Raw genomic sequence first — 21,642 nt, 5'->3', positions numbered from 1 at the left:
TCCTATTCCTATGTCAAAGTGCCTACCAGTGTTGTAGGAGTACGTCACCACTATGCACTCCTTGATGTCACAAAGGCGATAGAAACGAAGCAACGGCTATCACAATGAAACGAAAGGCCAGGCTTAAAAATACTGTGTCGAGGGATGCCAAGCCAGCTTACTATGGTTTGGAAAATAAGTTGCCTGAAAATTTTTACTTTCCACAATTTTTTTTCTTCGAAATCGCTTTAATTTTTTTGCAAGGTGCTTCGCGGTCCCAAAAAATTGTTTCGCGGACCCCAAAAGAACCGCGGACCCCAGTTTGAGAACCACTGCTCTAGTACTTCATTGTACAACTCTATTAGATATGCTAAAGACGACATAGTGGTTTTATCTTTGCAAGACACTTTGGTAACAAGACATTTGCATGTTAAATGCTCTTTTGAAGTCAAGCAAATACCAAGTTACCATTACTCGTAAAGGATAGGCTACGTAGTCAAAAGTTAAAATACTTTGTATTACTTAGCCCATGGCTACCTAAAGATACGGCCTGATTTGTCACATTTTGCAGAAATTTCCAGGTTTTGCTAACTTTTGGCGAATGTTTAAATAAATTTTTCTACAAATTATATTGTTATGCTTTTTTTTACTGTTTTCCCCAGGTGACACATTAGGTTTTAACATCCTCAGATGTTGAAAAACAAAGAAAATTTGATTTTGAAGATTTTAGTCAGACTGTTAATTTTTCAATAACAGTCTGATTCAGAGTTTTTCAACTTACTTTTTCTCATTTGCTACTGCTTCCCCAAAGCAACAAAAAGCTTTTATATCATTAGGAGACAGCAAAAAGTAAAAAAATCTCAGAAAATGTCAGTCAAACACTAGCAATAGCTGTAATCAAAATCTGCAAAATGTGACAAATCAAGCCGCATCTCCAGGTGGCCATGCTTAGCCATAAAAAGTTAGAAAACTGTTATAAGAAATAAATTTCATATTGATTCAGAAAATGTATTTTCAAATGTTGCATATTTATCTCTTCTCGTAAGGTACCTGGAGCTAATAAGGCCCGCTAACTTTCAAATCTCAATATTTTTGTAAATACTGCATAATTTCGAACGAAGCTTGGAATAAGGATACTTTTGGTCTATCTAAACAACATATATGTGAAACAAGTTTCTAAGTAAAAGGAGTTGTGAAATATTAAAAAAATAAAAAAAATCTCATGCGGGATTTATTAGATGCATATGTTATGAATAAGGCCCGGTTTGCATTTGCATCAAAAGTGATAGAAAAGGTGTATTTTCACAATAACAACACCACAAAACAACTTCTAATCGACAACATAGGCACAGAACTAATAGGAAAATACACAGAGACAACTACCCTTCGCTCACCATGCTCCATTTTTTTCAAAGCGACATGGTGATTTTAGATAATGGTAGGGATGCTAAAGTATTTTGATACTGAAATTGTGATATTTCCATTGCAATAACAAATTTGATTCATGGTGTAACAAGAATTGTTTGGGTCACTCAAGTCTATAACCCTCACTTTTTTTTAGCCAGGGGTGCACAAACGGTACAATTTTTTTACCCTATGAGCCCATGGGCCTTATTACCAACATTAGCATAGTCTGATCATCATTATCAGTCTTGCTTTAATTAGAAAATAAGGTCAAATTTATTGGTTTTACTGCATCAGCATGCACATATCTTTCACATAAAGTGCAAAAAAATGGAAAGCAAACAGGTTTGTTTACTGCAGAGCAGTCTAAAATATGTGACAATTAATAAAACCACTCAATTTCAGTCCCCCCAAACTTCAACTTTCCGTAACTCAAAAAGTTCTGAACTTTAGGCTGTGAAACTTTACCAATCAGTTTCAACTCACCATAGCAGCAAAAAAAGATTTCTTTTTTGTTTAAAATATTTGTAACAACGGAGATCCAGGGGGTGGGCCTTATTACAGGCCGGGTCTTATTAGCTGCACGTACCTTAGTTAGAAGGACGGATTTTTGTTGCGTGTACCTGTAAATTTAGTTTACAGTTGTGCCTGTAGTTGCTGATGAACAAGAACGTTTAAGTTTTTCGTTTTGTGGTGCGTGTGCTACCAAATATCTTAAATTTCTATGTGAAACTTAAAAAGATTTTAATCGAAATTTGCAAAATTATGAAGTTGAAATGTTCAAATTTCCAAAATTATTCAATCAATTAAAACTTAACCCTATCTGTGGTTTACATACAAGTAAGTTTGATTCTGACGTAGAGGATAGTTTTGTGCTTGATACACTCCATCTTGTGTGGCACTGCGTCGTTGACGTGTTGATGACGTAGTACTTGACACATCATTGACGTCACAGCTCGTTGTTTGGTTGTTGCCCAAAGAAATAAGAATAAAAGTTTTGCGGAAGCTAAACAAAATACCAAGGAATGTGTGAAAGCTTAAAAGCATTGATATAATGATTAAATTCAACAAAAAAAAACATAAAGATAGTGCATAAGGACTACTGAGAAGCGTAAACGTTTACTTGTACAAGTCAATTCTTTTGGTGCAATGCAACCATTTTCTGAAACTTTACTGTTAACCAAGTGGTCACAAAACTCACTGCTTAACAGCAACTGCCAGATACGGAAGTCCACTGTCAGCTTCTGATAAATTAGTGGATGCCAAGTTGTCAAGGAGAGATTGGAAAGGAGATGTAGTTTTGTTGTTAGTCTGTGATGAGTCAAAAATTTGTGCAACAAGGAAATAGCAACTGTTAAAACAAAGAAATGATTGAAAAAGTGTTTTGGAGTAAGCCAAAAGAGTACAGGCTTTACGAAATTGTAAAAACTTACATTGCTCAAGAATATGAAACGAGTCACACAGGAAGCTTCACAATCAACGTTCAAACGTTAAAAACACTAAACGAACTAATCCCTGTTGTGGAATTATTTGAAATCACAAGTTACTTGTCAAAACAATTGCTTTATTTAAGTTTACCAATAAAATCTGCTATCAATAGTTTGAATTACCTGATTAGTCCATTAGTTTCATCCGGAGGTTGTATCATCAGAGTTATATTATCAGATGATGGGTCAATTTGTGAGGGAGTAGTCAAATTCGAAGGTCCTGAAAGAAAATACATCATTGAAATAGTTTCCAAACCGCGTAATGTTGTTATTGGTTAAACTTGTAAATGACAACTTTCCCTAAAATGTTTTTGTTTGTTGTATCCAGGCTTACACCCGGTGGTTGAAGATTTAGACTAAGTGGACGGCACGTTGAAGATTTAGATTAAGCGAAGGCAAGGAAGCCAATCTTCGTGTCCACCTTCAGGCATGCCTTTAAGTGTCCTGCCACAGACACTGCCGTATGCTCTTAAGCGGTGTCGAACCGGCGTCCTTTCGATTGCCGTTCCAGGGTTCTCAACACTCGGCTATGCAGCCGACAAAATGTTCATTAAGTTGATAAGCACTTATGCAGCAGCCTGCGTTAATTTTTATAATACACTAGGCCTATATAAGTTTTTCCAAATGGGTTGAACAATGCCAAGTCAATAAACGACGGAAAGTTAACCGTGCGATTAAACCTTCATAAGTAAACTTGTACAAAATATTTCTTAAAAAAAAATCGATGATTGGCAAACGATGGCAAACAGAGAAATACAAATTTGTTTATTACAATCAAATCACACAGACAAACATTGTGCTAAACAGAAACAAAAGAACTGGATTCAGCAGTGACAAATTAATAAAATACATTACTTGCAGGATACCTGATACTGGTGCAATACATTCTCCAATTGCTTTTGCTGCTACTCCATTCCCGGCACAGGATTGGCCAAAAACTTCAATCACGTGACGACGATTTGGCAAAGCAGAAAAGAAAGTAGATCGATTTTGTGACGTCACATTTCGTTGAAAGAATTCGCGACTGAGCAACTCGGAGATTGCTTTGTAACTGTCATTCCTTGTAGTGTTGGGAAACATTTCAACTTTGACCTGTTGACAAACAAGGTTTGCGAAAGTTGTATGTAAAGAATATTCGAATACAACAAAATAAATGTGTTAACTAGAAATGTGCCGAACGGTTATTGTTGAATCTTAATTTGTAATTACTTGAGCCTAATAGTATAAAATGGACTTACATTACAGTCCATAAGGTCAACATTCAAGTCCAGAATAAACATCAAGTGTTAAAAGTTTTGTCAACATTTAAATGTCTATATCTTCTTGAATTTAAGTACAATTTTGTTTATTACTTAACATGATAATCATGCATAACAAAAAATTTGGTTTGTTTTAGCAGTACAACAACATCCATTTCCGTGCAAATATATGAGAGTAATAAGCCAATGATTTTTGTCCGAAAATCAACCATATCAATAATAATATTTTCATGTTACTTAAAATAACATTAATCACACCCATTTGCCTTGTGCTGTAATTCAAACACAACAAAAACAACACATTTTTTTGATGTGACTGTGTTATGTACAGGGCTGTGGTCAGGCGATAAACTTAGGATTCCGACTTCATTTCTTCGGTTAACAACAGACTAACTGCGACTCTGGCTTTAGCGTTGCCAGATTTTTAAAGGTTGCCAGATTTTTTAAATTTTAGTCTTTTTTTACTTTTTTAAAATTTAATTTCACTAAAGTTGTGATCAAAGTTAAAACGGCGACTTTCACAAAAATAACACGAACAAATACTTCTCTTTTCTGGTAAAGCGCATTAGAGAGAGAACAAGAAACAATCTTTTGAAAATAGATTGCAAACAACAATTTTATTGTTCATCGTTTTGCATCAAATTAGAGTCGCATTTTGTAACGACTCCGACTCCGGACACTTTTTTTAGAAGAAGAAATATTAAAAAAAAACTTTTTTTCTTATGTAGTAGAAATATAGAGACCTACCCATACTCTTTGGCCATCCAAGTTTTGTTATTACAAACAAATATTTTAGCTTTGTGTTTGCCAGGTATAGGGCTACTCTCTGTGTCTTAATGTTAGTGTCTATTATAGGTATGCTATTCGGTTGCAGAATATGCTTGCCTAGTGTGGCAACACTCAGCACATGCCAATAATATTGACTCGATATTGAACCAAAGCTTCAGTCTGATAACAGGTTGTATCAAACCAACCAACATCACGTCGTTGCACATTCTGTCTGGAATTTCTCCCCCCAACATCAGAAGAAGCGTGAACAGAAGAAAGAAAAGGTCTAGTGAGAACATGGTTCAAACTCCAGCACTCAGGGGATTGATGTCAAGAAAAAGTTTCATTGCCTCATTTGTTTCACTGGGTCAAGAAGAGGTGGCCGCCAATGTGCGGGTTCAATTATGGTAAGAGGGACTGGCAGCATGACCGACATTGGCCAATATGGAGCTCTCACCCGTAGAGGGCTATCCTCCCTGAAATCATAAACCGTGGAAGTATTGGCAATGCCTCAACCGAATGCCTTAAGAACTGGCATTGACAGGTGTACAACCTTGTTGAGGCACTGAGGGTACTACATGGGAAGCAGAAGTTGCAAATGCGGACAGGAACAAACGATACAATATCTACTCGAATGCCCTGTCCTAAAAGCAAGGTGCTCTGCACAGGACTTGGCCGAGTTCAACGATAAAACAACAGCTTGCATGTTGCTCCGGTGCCGTGTGACAAACGATGAAGAAGAAGAATGTTAGTGTCATAAAAAAAGTAATCACTGATTAATCTTTATCAGTAGAGTTTATAAGTTATTATTTTCTTATCACATGACTTTTATATGTGCTTTGTATATGTATAAAATTTTAGTCTTACAACAAAATGTTCAATTGTATGTTCCTTGTCTTGTGGCCACGTCCACGTCACTATGCAGGTATTGTTGCTGGTTTGTTGCAACGTCGCATTGTTCAATGGTCCAGGTGTGACGTAGCCTGACATTTGCGAGGACGTGGTAGATATTGGTTTTGAGCAATACGTGAGGTCAACATCAATCTGAAAAAGCAAGACACGAATTTATAATCAAGATTTTTTTATTATGTATTATGGATATAGCCCACGTAATCCGTTGCTACCAGTGGCGATTTACAACTTAATTGTAAGTGGTGGTGAAGTGAAGGTAGTGGGTATTAACAGGGCCTCAGAGAAAATCAGGACTGGTCGGGAAACAATACGAAAAATGGGCCTCAAAAAACAATATTCAGTGAAAATAAAAGCAACGAATTTGTATCATGCATTGCATCATATGCCTTAAGCTGAACTTGGCTTACTTTCCTCAAAGTGAAATTAAATTTCGTTGAAATTTAGATTCTAACAACATATCATTACGAAAAAAAAAACTTATTTCAATATGAAAATCAACAAAAATCAATCGACTACACTTGCAGATAAATTGCTGCTCACTATTTTGTCTAGAAACATTGTAGGCTAGTAGGCGTATAGTCGCATGGCGTGCACATCTCAAATACGGTGCCTTTGGCGCTTCAACCAGTGTTTAAAAATATTGTCTCATGCGTGTACTGCTCCATAAAGAGTTCAATTCTAGAACGATAAGATACTTGGCTGTGTTGTAACTGAAAGGTTAAGTAAACCGCCATCATATCATGTTGGTTTGGTTGATTTGGTTTGGAATGTTTATCCGCGGACTGACAAAGTCTTTTATAGGTTATTCTTGGTGGTTTAGCATACTTGAAGAAACTCTTGAAGCAGGGCTGGTTACTAAGATTGGCAGAATGAAGTTTTCGATTGTTGAAATGTTGTTGCCGGGGAATTATTCCATCCACTAGGTGCCACTAAATGGAGAGCAGTCCTGAAAATGCGTTGCTCAAGCGCACACCTGAAGAGTCGAACCAGTGTCGAGTTGTCTTGTGTCGAGAACTTTACTACTGAGCTAACGAGTCGGACTTAAATAAAATTTGGCCATGAGGTATTGTATTTGTTATTGAAAAAGACAACAACTGACTCCTTCAAAAATATTGGGGTTGATTGAAGTTGACAAAAGGCTGACAAACTTGAACGTGTAAAATAGCTTGACCATCAAATGCTGCAACATTAAGGAAGAAGATGAGAAAATTTATTTGCAAATAAAGTGAAGATGAAAGATGCACTAAAATGAAAATAGCATAAAATATTTTGAAATTGAAAATAAAGCGAAGTCAGTTTATCATGCTTGTGCAATAGATCGAGTTTCGCTTTTAGCAGCATGGTTGTTGCTTACTTCACGAATGTAAATATACTAACAACCTGTTTTAGCCTAATGCTGCGAGTTCGCTGTAATAGTGGCGCTTTGCACTAGCTTTCGAAACTGTGTTAGTATCTACATTGTGAAGTATTATACTTGTGTTGTCAGTATTGGTGGCACGTGTTTTAATTTAATCTTAAACACTTACAATAAAGGTCCAGTGATTGCTGTTTTAGATTGCACAAGCTAAATATTTTCCAAGTTTTAAAAATGACAATGCAAAGCATGATTTGATATCACATCATGTGTTTGTTGTAAATTAGCAAAAAAGTCAAATAAAGCTTGATTATTGTTTCCTACAAAAAACATCAAGCAATCAACACTAAAAGCAGTTCAACAGAAACAAGCTGTTTTTTTCTTTTCTTTGTAAATTAGCAAAAAAAATATATATTGGAAAATGTCACATAGAGGTATATATCTCCATGGCCATACCAGTGTATCTACTGCACTGAGGAGGCCGAAAGGCTGAAACGGTGTGCACTCTCTGTAGTTATGGACGCTCTTTGCTTACTCCGATTGAGCACTATACTGGAGGCACCTTGCTATGCATTGCGCAAAGCTCACTGCTTTCAGTTTGAGCACTTTGGCAAAGTTGACAGTAATAGTACCATTTTTGGAGTTTAGGTTCCACAAATGGGAAAATGTCACATGGAGGTACATATCTCCATGGCCATACCAATGTACCTACTGCACTGAGGAGGCCGGAAGGCCGAAATGGTGTGCACTGTCTGCAGTTATTTGACGATTGAATATTCCGTAAAAAAATTCCACGATGCAACGAAAACAAAAAAGTAGTTAAACATGTTGTTCTTTTTGTTAAAATGTAACTGCATTAGCCTATCCTATACCTTTACACTATTCAAAGTTTCTAAGTTGTATGCTATTTGTCACAGCTTTAATTGTCATAAAATACCTTGATTTTGAATTTCTGCTGAGGTTTCAATCCATAAAATGAAAGTGAGTATGTTTCGTTTCTATTTTCTTTGTCAGTCAAATTGTAACGGATTAATTGGATCACTTCCTTTGTGTCGTTCATAATGAGGGTGAGAGTGTGATTTATTTGAGTCATGTAAGGAGAAGGTTGCCAGGTAACATGTAGCTCACTGCTGTTACCGTTATGACAAGGAGGAGAAGCAATGTTAATAAAAGTAGGAATTTCTCTGCCTGGTAGAAAAATCAAAATAATCAATAAACTAATAAAGGACAAGAAGTGCAAACTTTGAGTAAAATAAACACCATTGCACAATTACAGTTTGATGGCATATTCATAGGTTGGCTTTGGTAACCTGCATATTGCCAAATATTGACTACATAGTATAAACACCATTTATAGCCTAGTCATTGCACATAAGGTAATCTTATACAAAGCAACTCTATAAACAACAACAAACTGGTACATAAAACTGATAGACTGAATTGGCAAGAAAAACAAGAAGGCCTTCGCTCAGCAGTTGTCGGCTGAAAATAATGGTGGTGATACAAAGCAAAGCATTTTACATCTTATTTAATCCTTCTTTTAAACTTTACAGTAGAATACATTTTTTTGTGTATATCCACAAAGTTCACCATCATATAATTCAAATAATTTTCAAGCATGATGTCTTCAATTGGTGTGGCTAGCAACATGGAATTTCCAATTAATTTAAAAGAAGTGAGGCTGCAATGAGCGCCCGTTGTCGTTTTATTATTTTCTTTACATCCATTAAAAACCGTTAGAAAAAAATTCTTGACATGTCTGTATAGTGGTATTTTATAATTGAGTTTATCTAGGTCTAGGCCTTAAAGTTTTGTGAGAGTTTGTGTTTTATGACTTTACCTGGCTTGTGACAAATATAATGAGCTTTGAAACTATCGCTTGTTTCTGAACAAGTTTGTGTTTTCCACTTGTTGCTTTCAGAAATAAACGTGCAAGAAAAGTTTTGATTTGGTTCTCCATCATCCCAGTTGGAGTAAGTTATAACTTGCTGATCAGGCCAAAGTCTGATCCCATCTTTGTTTAGTCGTAATCCAATCCAGGTGTCTACTCAATATAAACATACAAAAAACCAATAAAAACCATCATCGTTTTGAAATTTTTAAGATGAAAATAGCATTTGAAAGTGAGCATTCTAAAAAAAGACTAACCATCATATGAAGAACATGATGATGTGGTAAACTATTACTTCAATCAATAGAATAAATATAAGAAATACAAAATAGACAATCACTATACTGTATATGATCATAAAATATAAAAATAAAGGTATAAAAAAATATCAAACTAAAATAAATATCTAAAAATAAAAACATCCTAAAAGAGGTGGCACATGTGGGTTGTTAATTAACTGTAACACGTGAATGAAACTTTTAACATATCATCCAAAGATCAGTTGTACTGTATTCCGTATAACTGTATTCTAATATTTACTTTAGAAATGGAGATAGACTTATGCTAAAATAAATTATGAATTGTACAAACACGAACGAGGGCAATAAAAAAGTTCGAATGGTTAAATGACAGATAAGTTTTATAGAAAGTACTTCTTATAGTGCAATACGTGCCTTGGAATGCCATCTAATGTTTTGAGGATGTGCATTTCAAAGTTGCCTGTACTTTTTACTCTGCAAACCTAATTAAATCGTTTTATCCATTACGTTGCAAATACACTAACTGCTGAAACGCAGCAGGGTTAAGAGACTGAATACTTTGACGATTCAAGATTATTAGATGTAGAAATCTACCAAATATTAATAAGCTTTTATTAAAAAATGGGAAAACAAAGTTTAAATATCTCAAGTATTCACTTTTTGATGACTTCTTTGGTCGATTTTTCATTTTCGCGAGTTTCCTTTCCAAGAATCTTTGTGTTGCTTTATCAGGAATGTGAGCAAGAGTTGAATTCCAGCTCGTACAGGCTTCATTAGCACTGTCAGCAGAAAGCATCTCATTGGATGAAAATACAAAGTAGCTTTCTTTGAATGGTTTATAAGTATCTGAAACAAACGCACAATATTTTGCACTTCTTATTTTTGCTGTGCACTAAATATTTGAAAAGAGCTACAAAGCTATAATCAAAAGTTGCTTTTCCGTCTCAATAGAACTTTAAAATTTTCCACATTTATCACACTATTTTATTAACAACCTTGTTTAGATGTTTTGAGTTATTATAAAACATCTTTCTCAAAGATATGGTACAACAATATGCGGCAAATGTTTTGCCAACTCATTTCTCATGTGACGTGGGGTGCAATGACATTCCTTAAAGGAACGTATCCAAGAATGATAGTCAACCATTAAAAGAAACATAAGTGAGATTTTAGAATAAGACAGAATAACATTTATTAAGCATTGAGGAAGCAAATTTGATCTGATTAGTATCGTAATTATGTATCACAACTTACGATTATTTAGACTAAAAGAATGAATCTTCGATGCACTCGATAAACGGTTCTTTGCCCAACATGACACCTCACTCCTTCCCAAACACAATCCACCAGCAGACATTGTCAGTTTAGATTTAACTTTAAATCCAGTTACTGAAGTTTCAATGTTGAATAATGATTCATTCGAAATCAATATGATTTCAAAATTATATTTTGGTTTTTCATCATAAGTGATTTTCCAATCCACTGTTGGTATTGGATTCCCTTCTATCACACATTTTAATGTGAAGTTGTTGCTGAAAGTGTTGGTTGATGGTGAAAATTTAGGTGGGACTGCAATACGCGGTGGGACTGTAAAAAACAAAATAAAAAATGTTTAAACATTTATTCTTATTCGCCTGCATAAGATGAACGACAAACATCAGAAGTCAACAACGTGAAAAACGTGTTGGTAAAATGGTTGCCTACTTATTCAACTTACAGAATTCATTTGCATAAATTTTTATACATTGGCAACAATATAGCAGAAAGACGCTTTCCGAATTAGCTTAACGTTGGGTATAAACAAAATAAACGCTTTTATTAACTTTGCACTTTATTAACTTTTAATTGATTTATGTTACAAATGGTAATTTTATCCTTTTTAGCTTAAAATGATACAGTTGTGAATAAATAAGATTGCTCAGATTTTGTTATTTCTGTCATCATTCAAAACAATCAACACATCAATATATCTAAGTGTGTCAGACGAAAATCATACAGCGTATTTTTGGGCAACTTGTAGTTTTTCTAATTGATGCAATTGGATGGCTTTTTATTTACAACTTTTGTTCGTATTCTTTTAGGTTTTGCCAAAATTTGTGTCGCTTTAGGCAACAGGAGCAATTATCCCTCCACGATATTATGCTTATATAGATGAATACATGAATCAACTTAATTTTTTGTTTTGTTTTGATTGTAAACGAGCGTTTCTCAGAAAAAAACAAAATAAAATTCCAACGACTGAAGAACAATATTTTTATTCAGAAAAATGTATTTTAGTTTATCACTTACATCTTGCACAATCTTTTCCTCTGTATTCACCCTTACATTTACAATTGTAGTCGTCGATACAATTTTCAAGTGGCGTACAAGTTCCACCGTTTTGACATGGTTTGGATGAGCACGGCTGTGCAACACCTGAAAGGTATTTTATACAGTACAAAAACATGTGATTTTTACTTTTACTGCATTATTAAAGGGGACCTGAAATGAAAAATTAAAATTTTTTTGGTGATTAATTAGTGTTTAAGTATTATACTTTTCGAAATTTTTTTTTGATATGCCTTTTTGTTTGGGAGATATAACCAAATGAAAATCGGCCACCTGATGGCGCTATGTGTCTTGTGACGTCATCGGCGGGCAACTAAGTAAACAGCTTCATGCATTTGCCTTAGAAACGTCGCGTAGGTCATTGTATATTGAGCATAAACAAGATGTCTGAAACAAGACAAGGATTTCTCTTTGAACCAAAAAGACGGCGACTTGACAGCGAAGAACATCACTCTGATTCGTGCTCTGACAACACCAGTTCGGACAGCAGTCGGATGGAAAATTTGCATTGAAAAAAATGCAGGAAAATAATTTGCTTGAACCAAGTTGTTTATATCAACTAAAAGTAGCCTATGTATTCAGAGTTGCCTACCCTGCCAATGTTTTACTTTTCTACTGATCTGTTTCAAAGTCTTGTTGTTTTCTTGCTTTGCTATTCGATCCAAACGCTCGATTGGAGGCCTACTCACAGACTTGTACCTAGGTCGATCGAGTTTTGTGGGTACTGTATTGACAGTGGCTTTTACATATCTTGAAAAATCAAAGACAGAAGAAACAGCTTCAGGGATGAGCAGGTGTCTGGACTTAGTGCCTCGTAGCTCTGCCTGTAGATCACGTTGGTAATCGCTGGCCAGAAAATGATTGCTGCACAAACGGCAGTGCTTGTTTACAGGTGGGTGTTTGAGTTTCATCGCTGAGATCCATTTCTTCAGCTTGTTGTCATTATTCGAGGTAAACGATGAAAGGATACCCCTTTGACGATTCCCCGGTTAGTACAACCGGGAGCCATACAGGAAGCCACCATTTTAAGGGTGTAAAAACCCCCTTAGCACAAAATTGTTCGCTGTTTCGGTAGCCTACGCGATTTGTTCCTTGTGTTTGCACGCAAAACAATAGACCTTGGATGCGGCTTTGCCAGCCAATGACGTCATCAAAAATTTTGACCAATCAGAATCATTCAATTCAAAAAAGTTTTTTTTAGGTTTTTTAATTAATGGTAACACAAAAAATAAAAAAATTGTTGAAAAACGTTTTATTTCAGAAAGATCTACAAATACAAAAGCCATGTATTTTCGTTGCAGTGCACCTTTAAGCTCGATAAGGAATATTGTTTATCAAGGAATATTGTTTATCAAGGAATATTGTTTAGTTTCATCAGGTATTTCTGAGAAACACATGTCATGAATAACATGACTTCCATAGTTTCAACGTTGATTTGTGCACAAAGACATTATTATTGTATTTGGAGTAGTTATACGTTCATATTCTGGAAAATGTATAGTTGAAGATGTTAAGAATGTACCTTTTCCATTAACATGAATGGCGCTTGCAAAATGTGTCAAAAAGTTTCTCATCGAATTGTACTGTGTAACAATTATTTTTTGTCAAATGTGCTTTTTTTCAAAAGCGGTAAAGTACAAAATACTAAAGTAGAGGATCATTCCGAGTTTTTAAAGCTTGCTTTTCAAGTTTCGGGACACGTCGAATTGTAGTAAAAGTTGGTTAACTTCACTAGCTGATGTCGTGCACTGACTCAACAAAAAGTACCTGGATTGAGTAAAAACCGATAAGTTATACTGTAGTAATGCTGTGCTTATGGTGGGATTAGCAGTTGATCGCACCACCAATAACAACTACCAACAAGCATTATTACTTTTTACATCATCAAGGTCTATAAATATGATATAACCGCGGCTCTTAACAATTTTGCCATTGCAAGTTTACGTTTAAAGTTCTATACGTTTTTCTTAAACTTCGCAACGGTTTAAATTTAAACAACATTGGTTTTGTTTGGATGATGCTGTTGACTACTTCAATGTATAATTATTTATTAAACTTTTACAACGAATTAACATATTTAACATTTTAAAATTGACACGACCATGGTTTCGTTTCGATTATGCTGCAATTTTATTTATTAATTTTTGCAGATTTTTATATTAAATTTGTGTAGAGAGGTTGTTTTTTTAATCATAGACAAATAATGCTTAGCAACATCACAATATTTAACATTACAACTATACATAATAAATTAATACAATTTGTGTGGAGAGATCACTTTTTTTTGAAAAGTTTTTGACTATTCATATAGCCATTTTCAAGCCTGTAAAAGAAAAAACAATTTTACATGAATGAGAAATACAGTACTTGAGGAAAATACAACTACCAATATCTACGCAGTTTCTCAATGTATAGACAAGACCATAATTTTATTGCTGTTTTATTGTATTTTTCTCTAATATTTCTCATACATGTAAAATTGTTTTTTCTTTTATAGCCTTGAAAAGAACGATATGAATAGTTAAAAACGTTCGCTATTTTGATTTATTTTGTTTTGCTTTTATGCTAAATGTTGTGGTGCTGCTAAGCATTGCTTGTCTATGATTTTTTTTTTATAGTGAATTAATTTAATTCAATGGTTTCGTTCGAATGATACTATGCAATCCAATTATATTGAAGTCAATCATACGTTGATTGCTCAATGATGATATTTTTATGCTTTTTTAATTTTTCTTACATTCGCTGCAATTCTTTCCTTTAAAAAGACTGAGACACGTGCAGTTGTAGTCATTGGAGCATTCACTAGCAGGATTACATGATCCTCCGTTTTGACAAGGTGATGGATCACATGGTTGTCTGATACCTGTAATAATTAAGAATGTGTCATTTAAACTGTAATAATATCAGTGACTGAGTTAGTGACGATTTGATGTTAGAGCACAATGAACAAAACAATAAATTTTTTCAAACATTTCATGCATAAACGATTGATTACCAGACTGCAAGACAAAATACTTGGAGATATTAGTGTTCCTTTCAATGGTGCCATCGATAGCTTACATCTGGCTTTAAAGAACTAGTTCATTTCTTCGTCTCTTTCATTTGTTAACATTGCTCAAAATTTACAGTTGACAAAAGCTTCCAATCGTTCAAAAGTGGTCACCAATACATTCATTTTGATCAAGTTCTTTTTTGCAGCTGAATTGAATTTTTTTTAATGTGACCTTGCAGCACTTTCTGTACAAATGTGGTAAAATGCCGGCTTCAGTAGACATACAGTACATACAAGGAAATGCGATTTTGTAATAACAATTCGTCGCGGTGAATTTTACTGACTATTTCAAGATATTTGTTAATCAGACATAAATGATGTACTGGGTAAGGTACTTCAACAGACCATGTGTAATGATACAAAGAACGAAATTCCGTTTTTAAGTCTGATATTCTCAAGAATGTAGCAAGAATGAGATGTTTCAAATCGACTCACTAATACAAGGCAATAAAAGGAGAAGATGACAATGTTTTTATACAGATAAGCTCTGTTTTATTTATCTCTTACATGTTTGACAATTGTTTCCACTGTAACCATCCGGACAATCACATGTATAGTCGTCGACACAATCTTTCAACGCCGTACAAGTTTCACCATTTAGACATGGATCGGATGAACACGGATTTACATTGCCTGGAAATGACAATATGACAAAACTTGTGATTTTGAAAGTGTAATAGAATGCTTCCAGGATTAACTAAAAAAACGTAAAAGTAATATCAACAAGACTATTGTTTCTTTACAGTTATTTTTTTATTAATCAAAGGGTATTAGACCACGTCTTCATATCTCAATATGAACAAGATCCACGGCAAAAAAAAAAATTTTTGGACCGAACTGCAACTTTTCTGTAACGTTGTTATAATTTGACCTTCAAATACATTACTGTACATCGTCGACACTGGAAAAATAAGATCAGGAATACGTTTTTATATCAACTGAGGTAACAACGCTTGTCAATCACACACTTACGATAGATTAGGCCACACAACCACATGATACCAAACTATGAGCATTGTGCAAAAACAGTACAACAAACCTTATTTTATTTTTGTTAGTATTGCATTGACAGAGGGGCCCAGAGGGGCCCAGAAAGCATTGACAGAGGGGCCCAGGAGTCCAACCGATCCCGGGATGATTTTAAGGGCCCATAATTATTCTAAGAGGCCGGAAACTTGAAAAAATCTTGTAAGTTTGAATATAATCTATTTTTTGTAGAAGTGTCTTGATTTATGGGCCTGAGGACCTCATTGGCAGCGGCACAAAGTATCCTCTCAATGGCTCTGTGCAGATATGTACTTAACTAAAATCAAACTAACATACAAAAATATTTTTATTACACCCTACAGCAGGGCTACTCAACTAATGTTAGCAAAGGTCCAGTTTGACAAGTTGAATACTTTTGCGGTCCGGTGAATATTTCACATACAGCCACGAAAATTAAACAACCAGTACGACCACCGAAACACTTTTCAGGTAGTATGTAATACGACTTGGATTTTTGTCTGACACAAACAAAGAAATAAAAAAGAAAAAAGTGTATTGTGTTTCTTTGTAGTGTAGCTGTGTGGATCGCACATCAGAGAAGACGGCAAAGTGTTGGGGCGTCTGGGGGCGAAGTCCCCCAGCTCTTTGGATAATCACAAAAAATTGCTTTTCCGTCATAGAAATCTGTTTAAAGAGGCCCTAAAATGTGACAATGAAGTTATTCCTCCAGAAGCCCGAGGTCTATCTTTTTTCCTATCTTCTCCTGTAAGCAAAGAAGCTGACAAGGTGGAAGATTTGGAAAGGAAATTACTGGGAAAGTCACCAACGGAGGTATTCGAATTATTTTTCGATGAAGAAATGCTAAATTTACTCATTGATCAAAACGTTCTATACGCCAGACAAAACAATAGCCACATATTTACGTGTTCGATTTCAGAAATGAAGTCATTCATAGGCTTCCTATTGTTTACTGGCACTTCCACGAGAAGAAATGTATTGGTCCCTTGATCCTGACTGCAACACTGCTATAGTGCGTCAAGAGCAGACAAAGATTCAGAGATATAAAAATGAATGTACATCTGAATGATAACTGTACCATCCACAAAGATGACAAGTTATTCAAAGTTAGGCCATATATGGAACTCATGAACAAAAAGTTTCAACAGTTCGGAGTTCATAAAACAAACTTGTCTATTGATGAGCAGATGATTCCGTATCGAGGACGTGACTCAACAAGAATGTTCATGCGAGGGAAGCATATAAGGTTCGGATATAAAGCATGGACGCTTGCATCGTCCGATGGGTATGTGTATGCTTTTGATCTATATGCTGGGAAATAAAACAAAGAGAAAACTTTTGAGAGCTCTCTTGGACTGGGTGGAAACGTTGTTGTTGACCTGCTGCAAATTTTGAGTAAAGAATACCACGCTGTTTACTTTGACAACTTTTTTACTTCCTTTGATCTATTATCTTACCTAAACGACGTTGGATACTACACTTGTGGTACAATGCGAGAAAATCGCACTGGGCATTGTCCTCTGGCAGATAAAAAAGTTGTTGGTAAAAAAGAAAGAAGATGGTAGCCTACGAGTCATGTTTCGAAGAGAACAATCAAGTTTGCATTACTAGGTAGAACGATAATAAAGCCGTGACAGTGGGATCGAATTTGCTAGCAGTTGACCCAGTCAGCAGTGTGTCTCGCTGCAGCAGAAAAGAAGAAGATTCAAGTTAGCCAACCTAACATGCTTTCACAATCTAATAAGTACATGGGAGGTATCGATCTGGCTGACAACATGGTATCAAACTATTGCATTCGCATTAGATGTAAAAAGTGGTGGTGGCCAATATTTTCTAACTATGTTGATGTCTGTATGGTAAATGCGTGGAAATTATGGCTTGATGTTCAACATCACAAGAAAGTCTCGCTACTAGAGTTTCGACGACAAGTGACTGTGAAACTTTTGAACTCCAAACGCTTTGCAATCTCTGCCACTAGATGCCCAAGTGTTTTTGCTCTTGAATATAGTCGACCAAGTAATTCTATATCGCACCACTTTCTAAAAACTATTCCCTGCAATAAAAGACGTCGTTGCAGACAGTGTCACAGCCAAACGCGTTTTCTTTGTGGGATGTGAGACGTTTCTTTTCATCATCATTGCAATGAATTGCACCACAAAAACAGGCAATAATCCAAAGTAGATGTGTTCAAGGACATTGTGTTATATTAAATGCATTTTTGTGTACTTTTATTACTCGTATGCTTTTATGCCACATGATTTCGTTGTTTGCAATTGTGAATAGAAAACTATGTTTTGGCACTTGACTAAAACATGGTCTTAGATTTTTATATGTTCAGAGGAAAAAAGGAAACAGTCAAAAGAGAGACGGAGAAGACGCAAAGGGAAAGGAGTCTTAACACTCGATTAGTCAAACAATTAAAAAAAAATTATCGCTTAACCGCTGACGTTGCGTTCCTGCAACGCCTCAGATCTTGTATAAAAAAACAAAAAAATTTCAATTTTTTTTACTAAATATCGAAACTGGAAGGGTGCTACTAACATATCAGAAAATTAAAAAAAAGAACTTCTAGAAATAGGTGCGGCGTTTAATGGGTTAAGAACAAATCTTTTACGTAGAGCAAAAATTTTGATGGCAAAGAAACAAACAAAACAGGCAGCCAATGTTGTTTAGTTCATCACTTACATGTTTGACAATCTTTGCCACTGTAACTATTCGGACAAGAACATGTATAGTCGTTGATACAGTTTTCAGACGGCGTACAAGTTCCACCATGTTGACATGGACCGGAAGAACAGTGTTGTGCAACACCTGGAACACATGTGTACACAGACTGTTATCTCTCAAGCAGTATGATCAAGTTCCTACAAACTGAACTTGTGATTAATATCCCATCAACTTTTTATTAAGTTGCTCTTAATTAAAGCTTTGGAAACTCGTAGGAATGCATTTGTGTTGTTTTGAAATTAAAAGTAATCTTGTGAAATAATTTGATTTGTTTCTTTTTTGTATCGCATGAAATGCATTTGTTGAAGTGTATTTTTAAGATGATATAAGTCAAAACAACTGGTCACTGGCGTATAATAGTTTACATTGGCTGATACTCATTGTTTAAATTTAGTCGCATACTTACTACATTTCCTACTTTTATATTTAGCTTTGGTAGAGAGGTACTTTTTAAAAACCATAGACAGACAATCGATAACAACTTAATAACACTGAATTGCATAATTCAAAATTAATACAGAAATGAAATAGATACATAATTTCGAACGTTTTCGGCAAAACTTTCTGCCCTCTTCAGGAAAATATCTTAATTCAAAAACGTTCAAAATTATGTATCTATTTCATTTCTGTATTAATTTTGAATTATGCAATTCAATGTTATTAAGTTGTTATCGATTGTCTGTCTATGACTTTTATATTTGTTTTCCATTGTTGACGATGTTTTAAACAGTTTTATTGATGATTGTCTATGGCTATACTATTCATGCACATAAAAGTATACGAACGCTTTTTTGAAAACTCATTTTCAATTAATTTTATGCCAGAAAGTGTTCTAGTTAAAGAAACAAGCACAGCTGAGATTTTAGATATGAGTACATCGTATTTACTTTTCTAAACACTTAGATTATATTATTCGACTTCTTTGACGATAAATTCATTATATCTTTTAGTAGCATCCGCATGTATATTCAAGCAATTTAATTCTTTGATTTCGATGATGATTGTCGCATGTCACAAATTGGACAATTCCATTGCCTTGAATTACACGTTGAATGCTCAGCAACCATATCTTAGGCCTACTTTGATTTTCTTACATTCGCTGCAATTCTTTCCCTTGAAACGACCGAGACACGTGCAGTTGTAGTCATTGGAGCATTCACTAGCAGGATCGCACGACCCGCCATTTTGACAAGGTGATGGATCACATGGTCGTCTGGTACCTGTAATGGTTAAGAATATATCCTTCAAACTGCAACAGTGTCACTGTACAGTCCACAATAGTAATTTCATATTACAGTTCAGTTAACATAAAATAAACATGTTTATTCACAAAGACCTGTTTATTCACTTTGCACTAATGGGTAGCTGAAGTCAGTGCTTATGATTTAATGATTATTTTAATGATTGAGATTGTGTTATTTGTCAGTGGACAGAAACAATTTGATATTAAAGAACAGTAAACGTAATATTGAGGTTTTTAAAACATTTCCTTCAACAACCGATTGAATAGAAGCCTTCAAGACAAAGTTTCTCGGGCATTTTTTTTTAAAGAATGAAATCGATACATCTGATTTTGTAAAGAAAACTTCAAACACAATTGTCTATAAGCAGTACTTTATTGATATACTAAATTAAAGGCTATAAGATTTCAACAAGGGAAAACTTTCAAACTTGTTGACAAGGACATGCAGAGCCTAGGCAAGCGGCTGGATTTTTCTACAAGTATGGTAATTGTTTAAAATTAAGTTCTTTTAGAAGCTCATTATTCATGCATTTATTTTCTATGGTATTCGGTCTGACAGTACTAAAACATAATAATTGATGTTGAAAAAGAAAAACCAAGAGTTGTTTGTTTGAAAACTGACATCATTAATAATAAATGTTTATGAGAAACAAAATATATTTTGTTTATCTATAATGTGCATACATTTATGATTTAATGTACAGTAATATTATTGAATGGGCACTTTACAGTTACAATATATCTGTAGGGATAAGTGATTCGAAAGCTAGTGCAATTCGCTATTACCACAGTGAACTCGCAGCATCAGGTTAAAACAGGGCGTTAAAATCTACATTGTGAAGTAAGTGAATACTGTTTGACACTACGCTTTAAGACTTGAACTAGCAGTTTGTGCATAATTTAAATTTTGACACTACCATTTTTTATCCAAGATAACATGTTTTGGATTTTGATATTTTCAATTGCAACAACAGTTTGTAACAAAATAACACTATGCTTTGAGTTGCGTCACTTTAAGCGTTTGTTTACGTTTAGATTGAGTTTTTAAAATACTTGCATAGTTCTGTATATAAATTTTGTTTTTTATGTTATTCGCTCTAAAGGTGCGTATTGTCAAGGTGCGCAAAATGTCAATGAAGCATTGAATTAACTTGTTTGTTTCTGCTATTGCTTTCACTTTCATCAGATGAACGTTGCAACTAGTGTTAGAAACGATAATTATTCTGATAAACAGCCAAACGCTTCAGTATTCTGAATTCTATCTTGTCGAACTATTCAGTATTCTATCTTGCTTCAGTAGACATGGATACATGTGAGTTGTATATAACAATTGATGTGGTAATAAGTTTTATTGTCTTGTTAGAACGGTGCTTTTCATCGTGGGCGTGCGCTCCACCGGTGGAACGTAGCAAAATTTTGGTGGGGCATCAAGGTTTAAGACTAAATGAACCAATTTCTTGACTTGAGCAATTTTCACTATCATAGCATTTGATTTCAAACTGACTGGAAATACAAAATGAAAGTTGATGCACTTGTTCGTTGTCAAATTAATTGGTGGAAATATAAAGTTTGATCACTTGTTTACTAGCATATTTCCTGGTTTTTTTCGCACAACGTTTGTCATCTTATTGCGTAACAAACCTATTACACTAAGTAGGTAACGTTCTTAAAAAGAAAAAAAAAAACTTTGCTACTGTTGTGCCTTACTTTCTAATTGCAGGTCAATGCTTTTCCTAAAAATAGAGAGTTGTGTTTTACCTCGTGCTGCTAACGCTACCTGAATCCTTGCATGAAAAATACTCTCGCTCAAGTACTTAGGCAAAAATAGATAAATCTTCCGTCATTTTACTTAGTCGAGCATGGGTTTAGTGTTTTTGCGGATTTGCTGCATTCTGAGAGAAATCAAACAGAAATCACCAAACGTGACTGAAACTGATTAAACTGGAACTTCGAATGAAATAAATTATGTGTAA

General features: G+C 34.8%; 1 protein-coding gene and 1 long non-coding RNA gene across 2 annotated transcripts in view; both read right to left on the bottom strand.

Annotated features, from left to right (window-relative positions):
* Positions 1-14,817, bottom strand: part of LOC145770885 (uncharacterized) — a 45,536-nt gene extending 30,719 nt beyond the window's left edge. The window contains exons 1-12 of the mRNA XM_082582628.1: positions 14,769-14,817; positions 14,380-14,505; positions 11,604-11,729; positions 10,569-10,901; positions 9,972-10,160; positions 9,004-9,207; positions 8,101-8,351; positions 5,765-5,941; positions 3,737-3,962; positions 2,994-3,090; positions 2,585-2,734; positions 2,222-2,389 (exon numbers count right to left, since the gene is read on the bottom strand). Of these exons, the coding sequence (XP_082438754.1) occupies positions 2,222-2,389; positions 2,585-2,734; positions 2,994-3,090; positions 3,737-3,962; positions 5,765-5,941; positions 8,101-8,351; positions 9,004-9,207; positions 9,972-10,160; positions 10,569-10,901; positions 11,604-11,729; positions 14,380-14,505; positions 14,769-14,817 (2,096 nt within the window). The remainder of the gene's footprint in view (positions 1-2,221; positions 2,390-2,584; positions 2,735-2,993; positions 3,091-3,736; positions 3,963-5,764; positions 5,942-8,100; positions 8,352-9,003; positions 9,208-9,971; positions 10,161-10,568; positions 10,902-11,603; positions 11,730-14,379; positions 14,506-14,768) is intronic.
* Positions 14,818-15,221: 404 nt separating this feature from the next.
* On the bottom strand, positions 15,222-19,644 carry LOC145770803 (uncharacterized). Its single transcript, XR_014289174.1, has 3 exons — positions 19,521-19,644; positions 18,385-18,510; positions 15,222-15,327 (listed from the first exon to the last, which is right to left on the bottom strand). It is a non-coding gene; the product is annotated as an uncharacterized LOC145770803 (long non-coding RNA).
* Positions 19,645-21,642: the final 1,998 nt, after the last annotated feature.

This window comes from Aplidium turbinatum, chromosome 5, assembly GCF_918807975.1.
Source record: "Aplidium turbinatum chromosome 5, kaAplTurb1.1, whole genome shotgun sequence".
In the NCBI taxonomy this organism is placed as follows: domain Eukaryota; kingdom Metazoa; phylum Chordata; class Ascidiacea; order Aplousobranchia; family Polyclinidae; genus Aplidium; species Aplidium turbinatum.
This window is presented reverse-complemented; position numbering and strand designations above follow the sequence as displayed.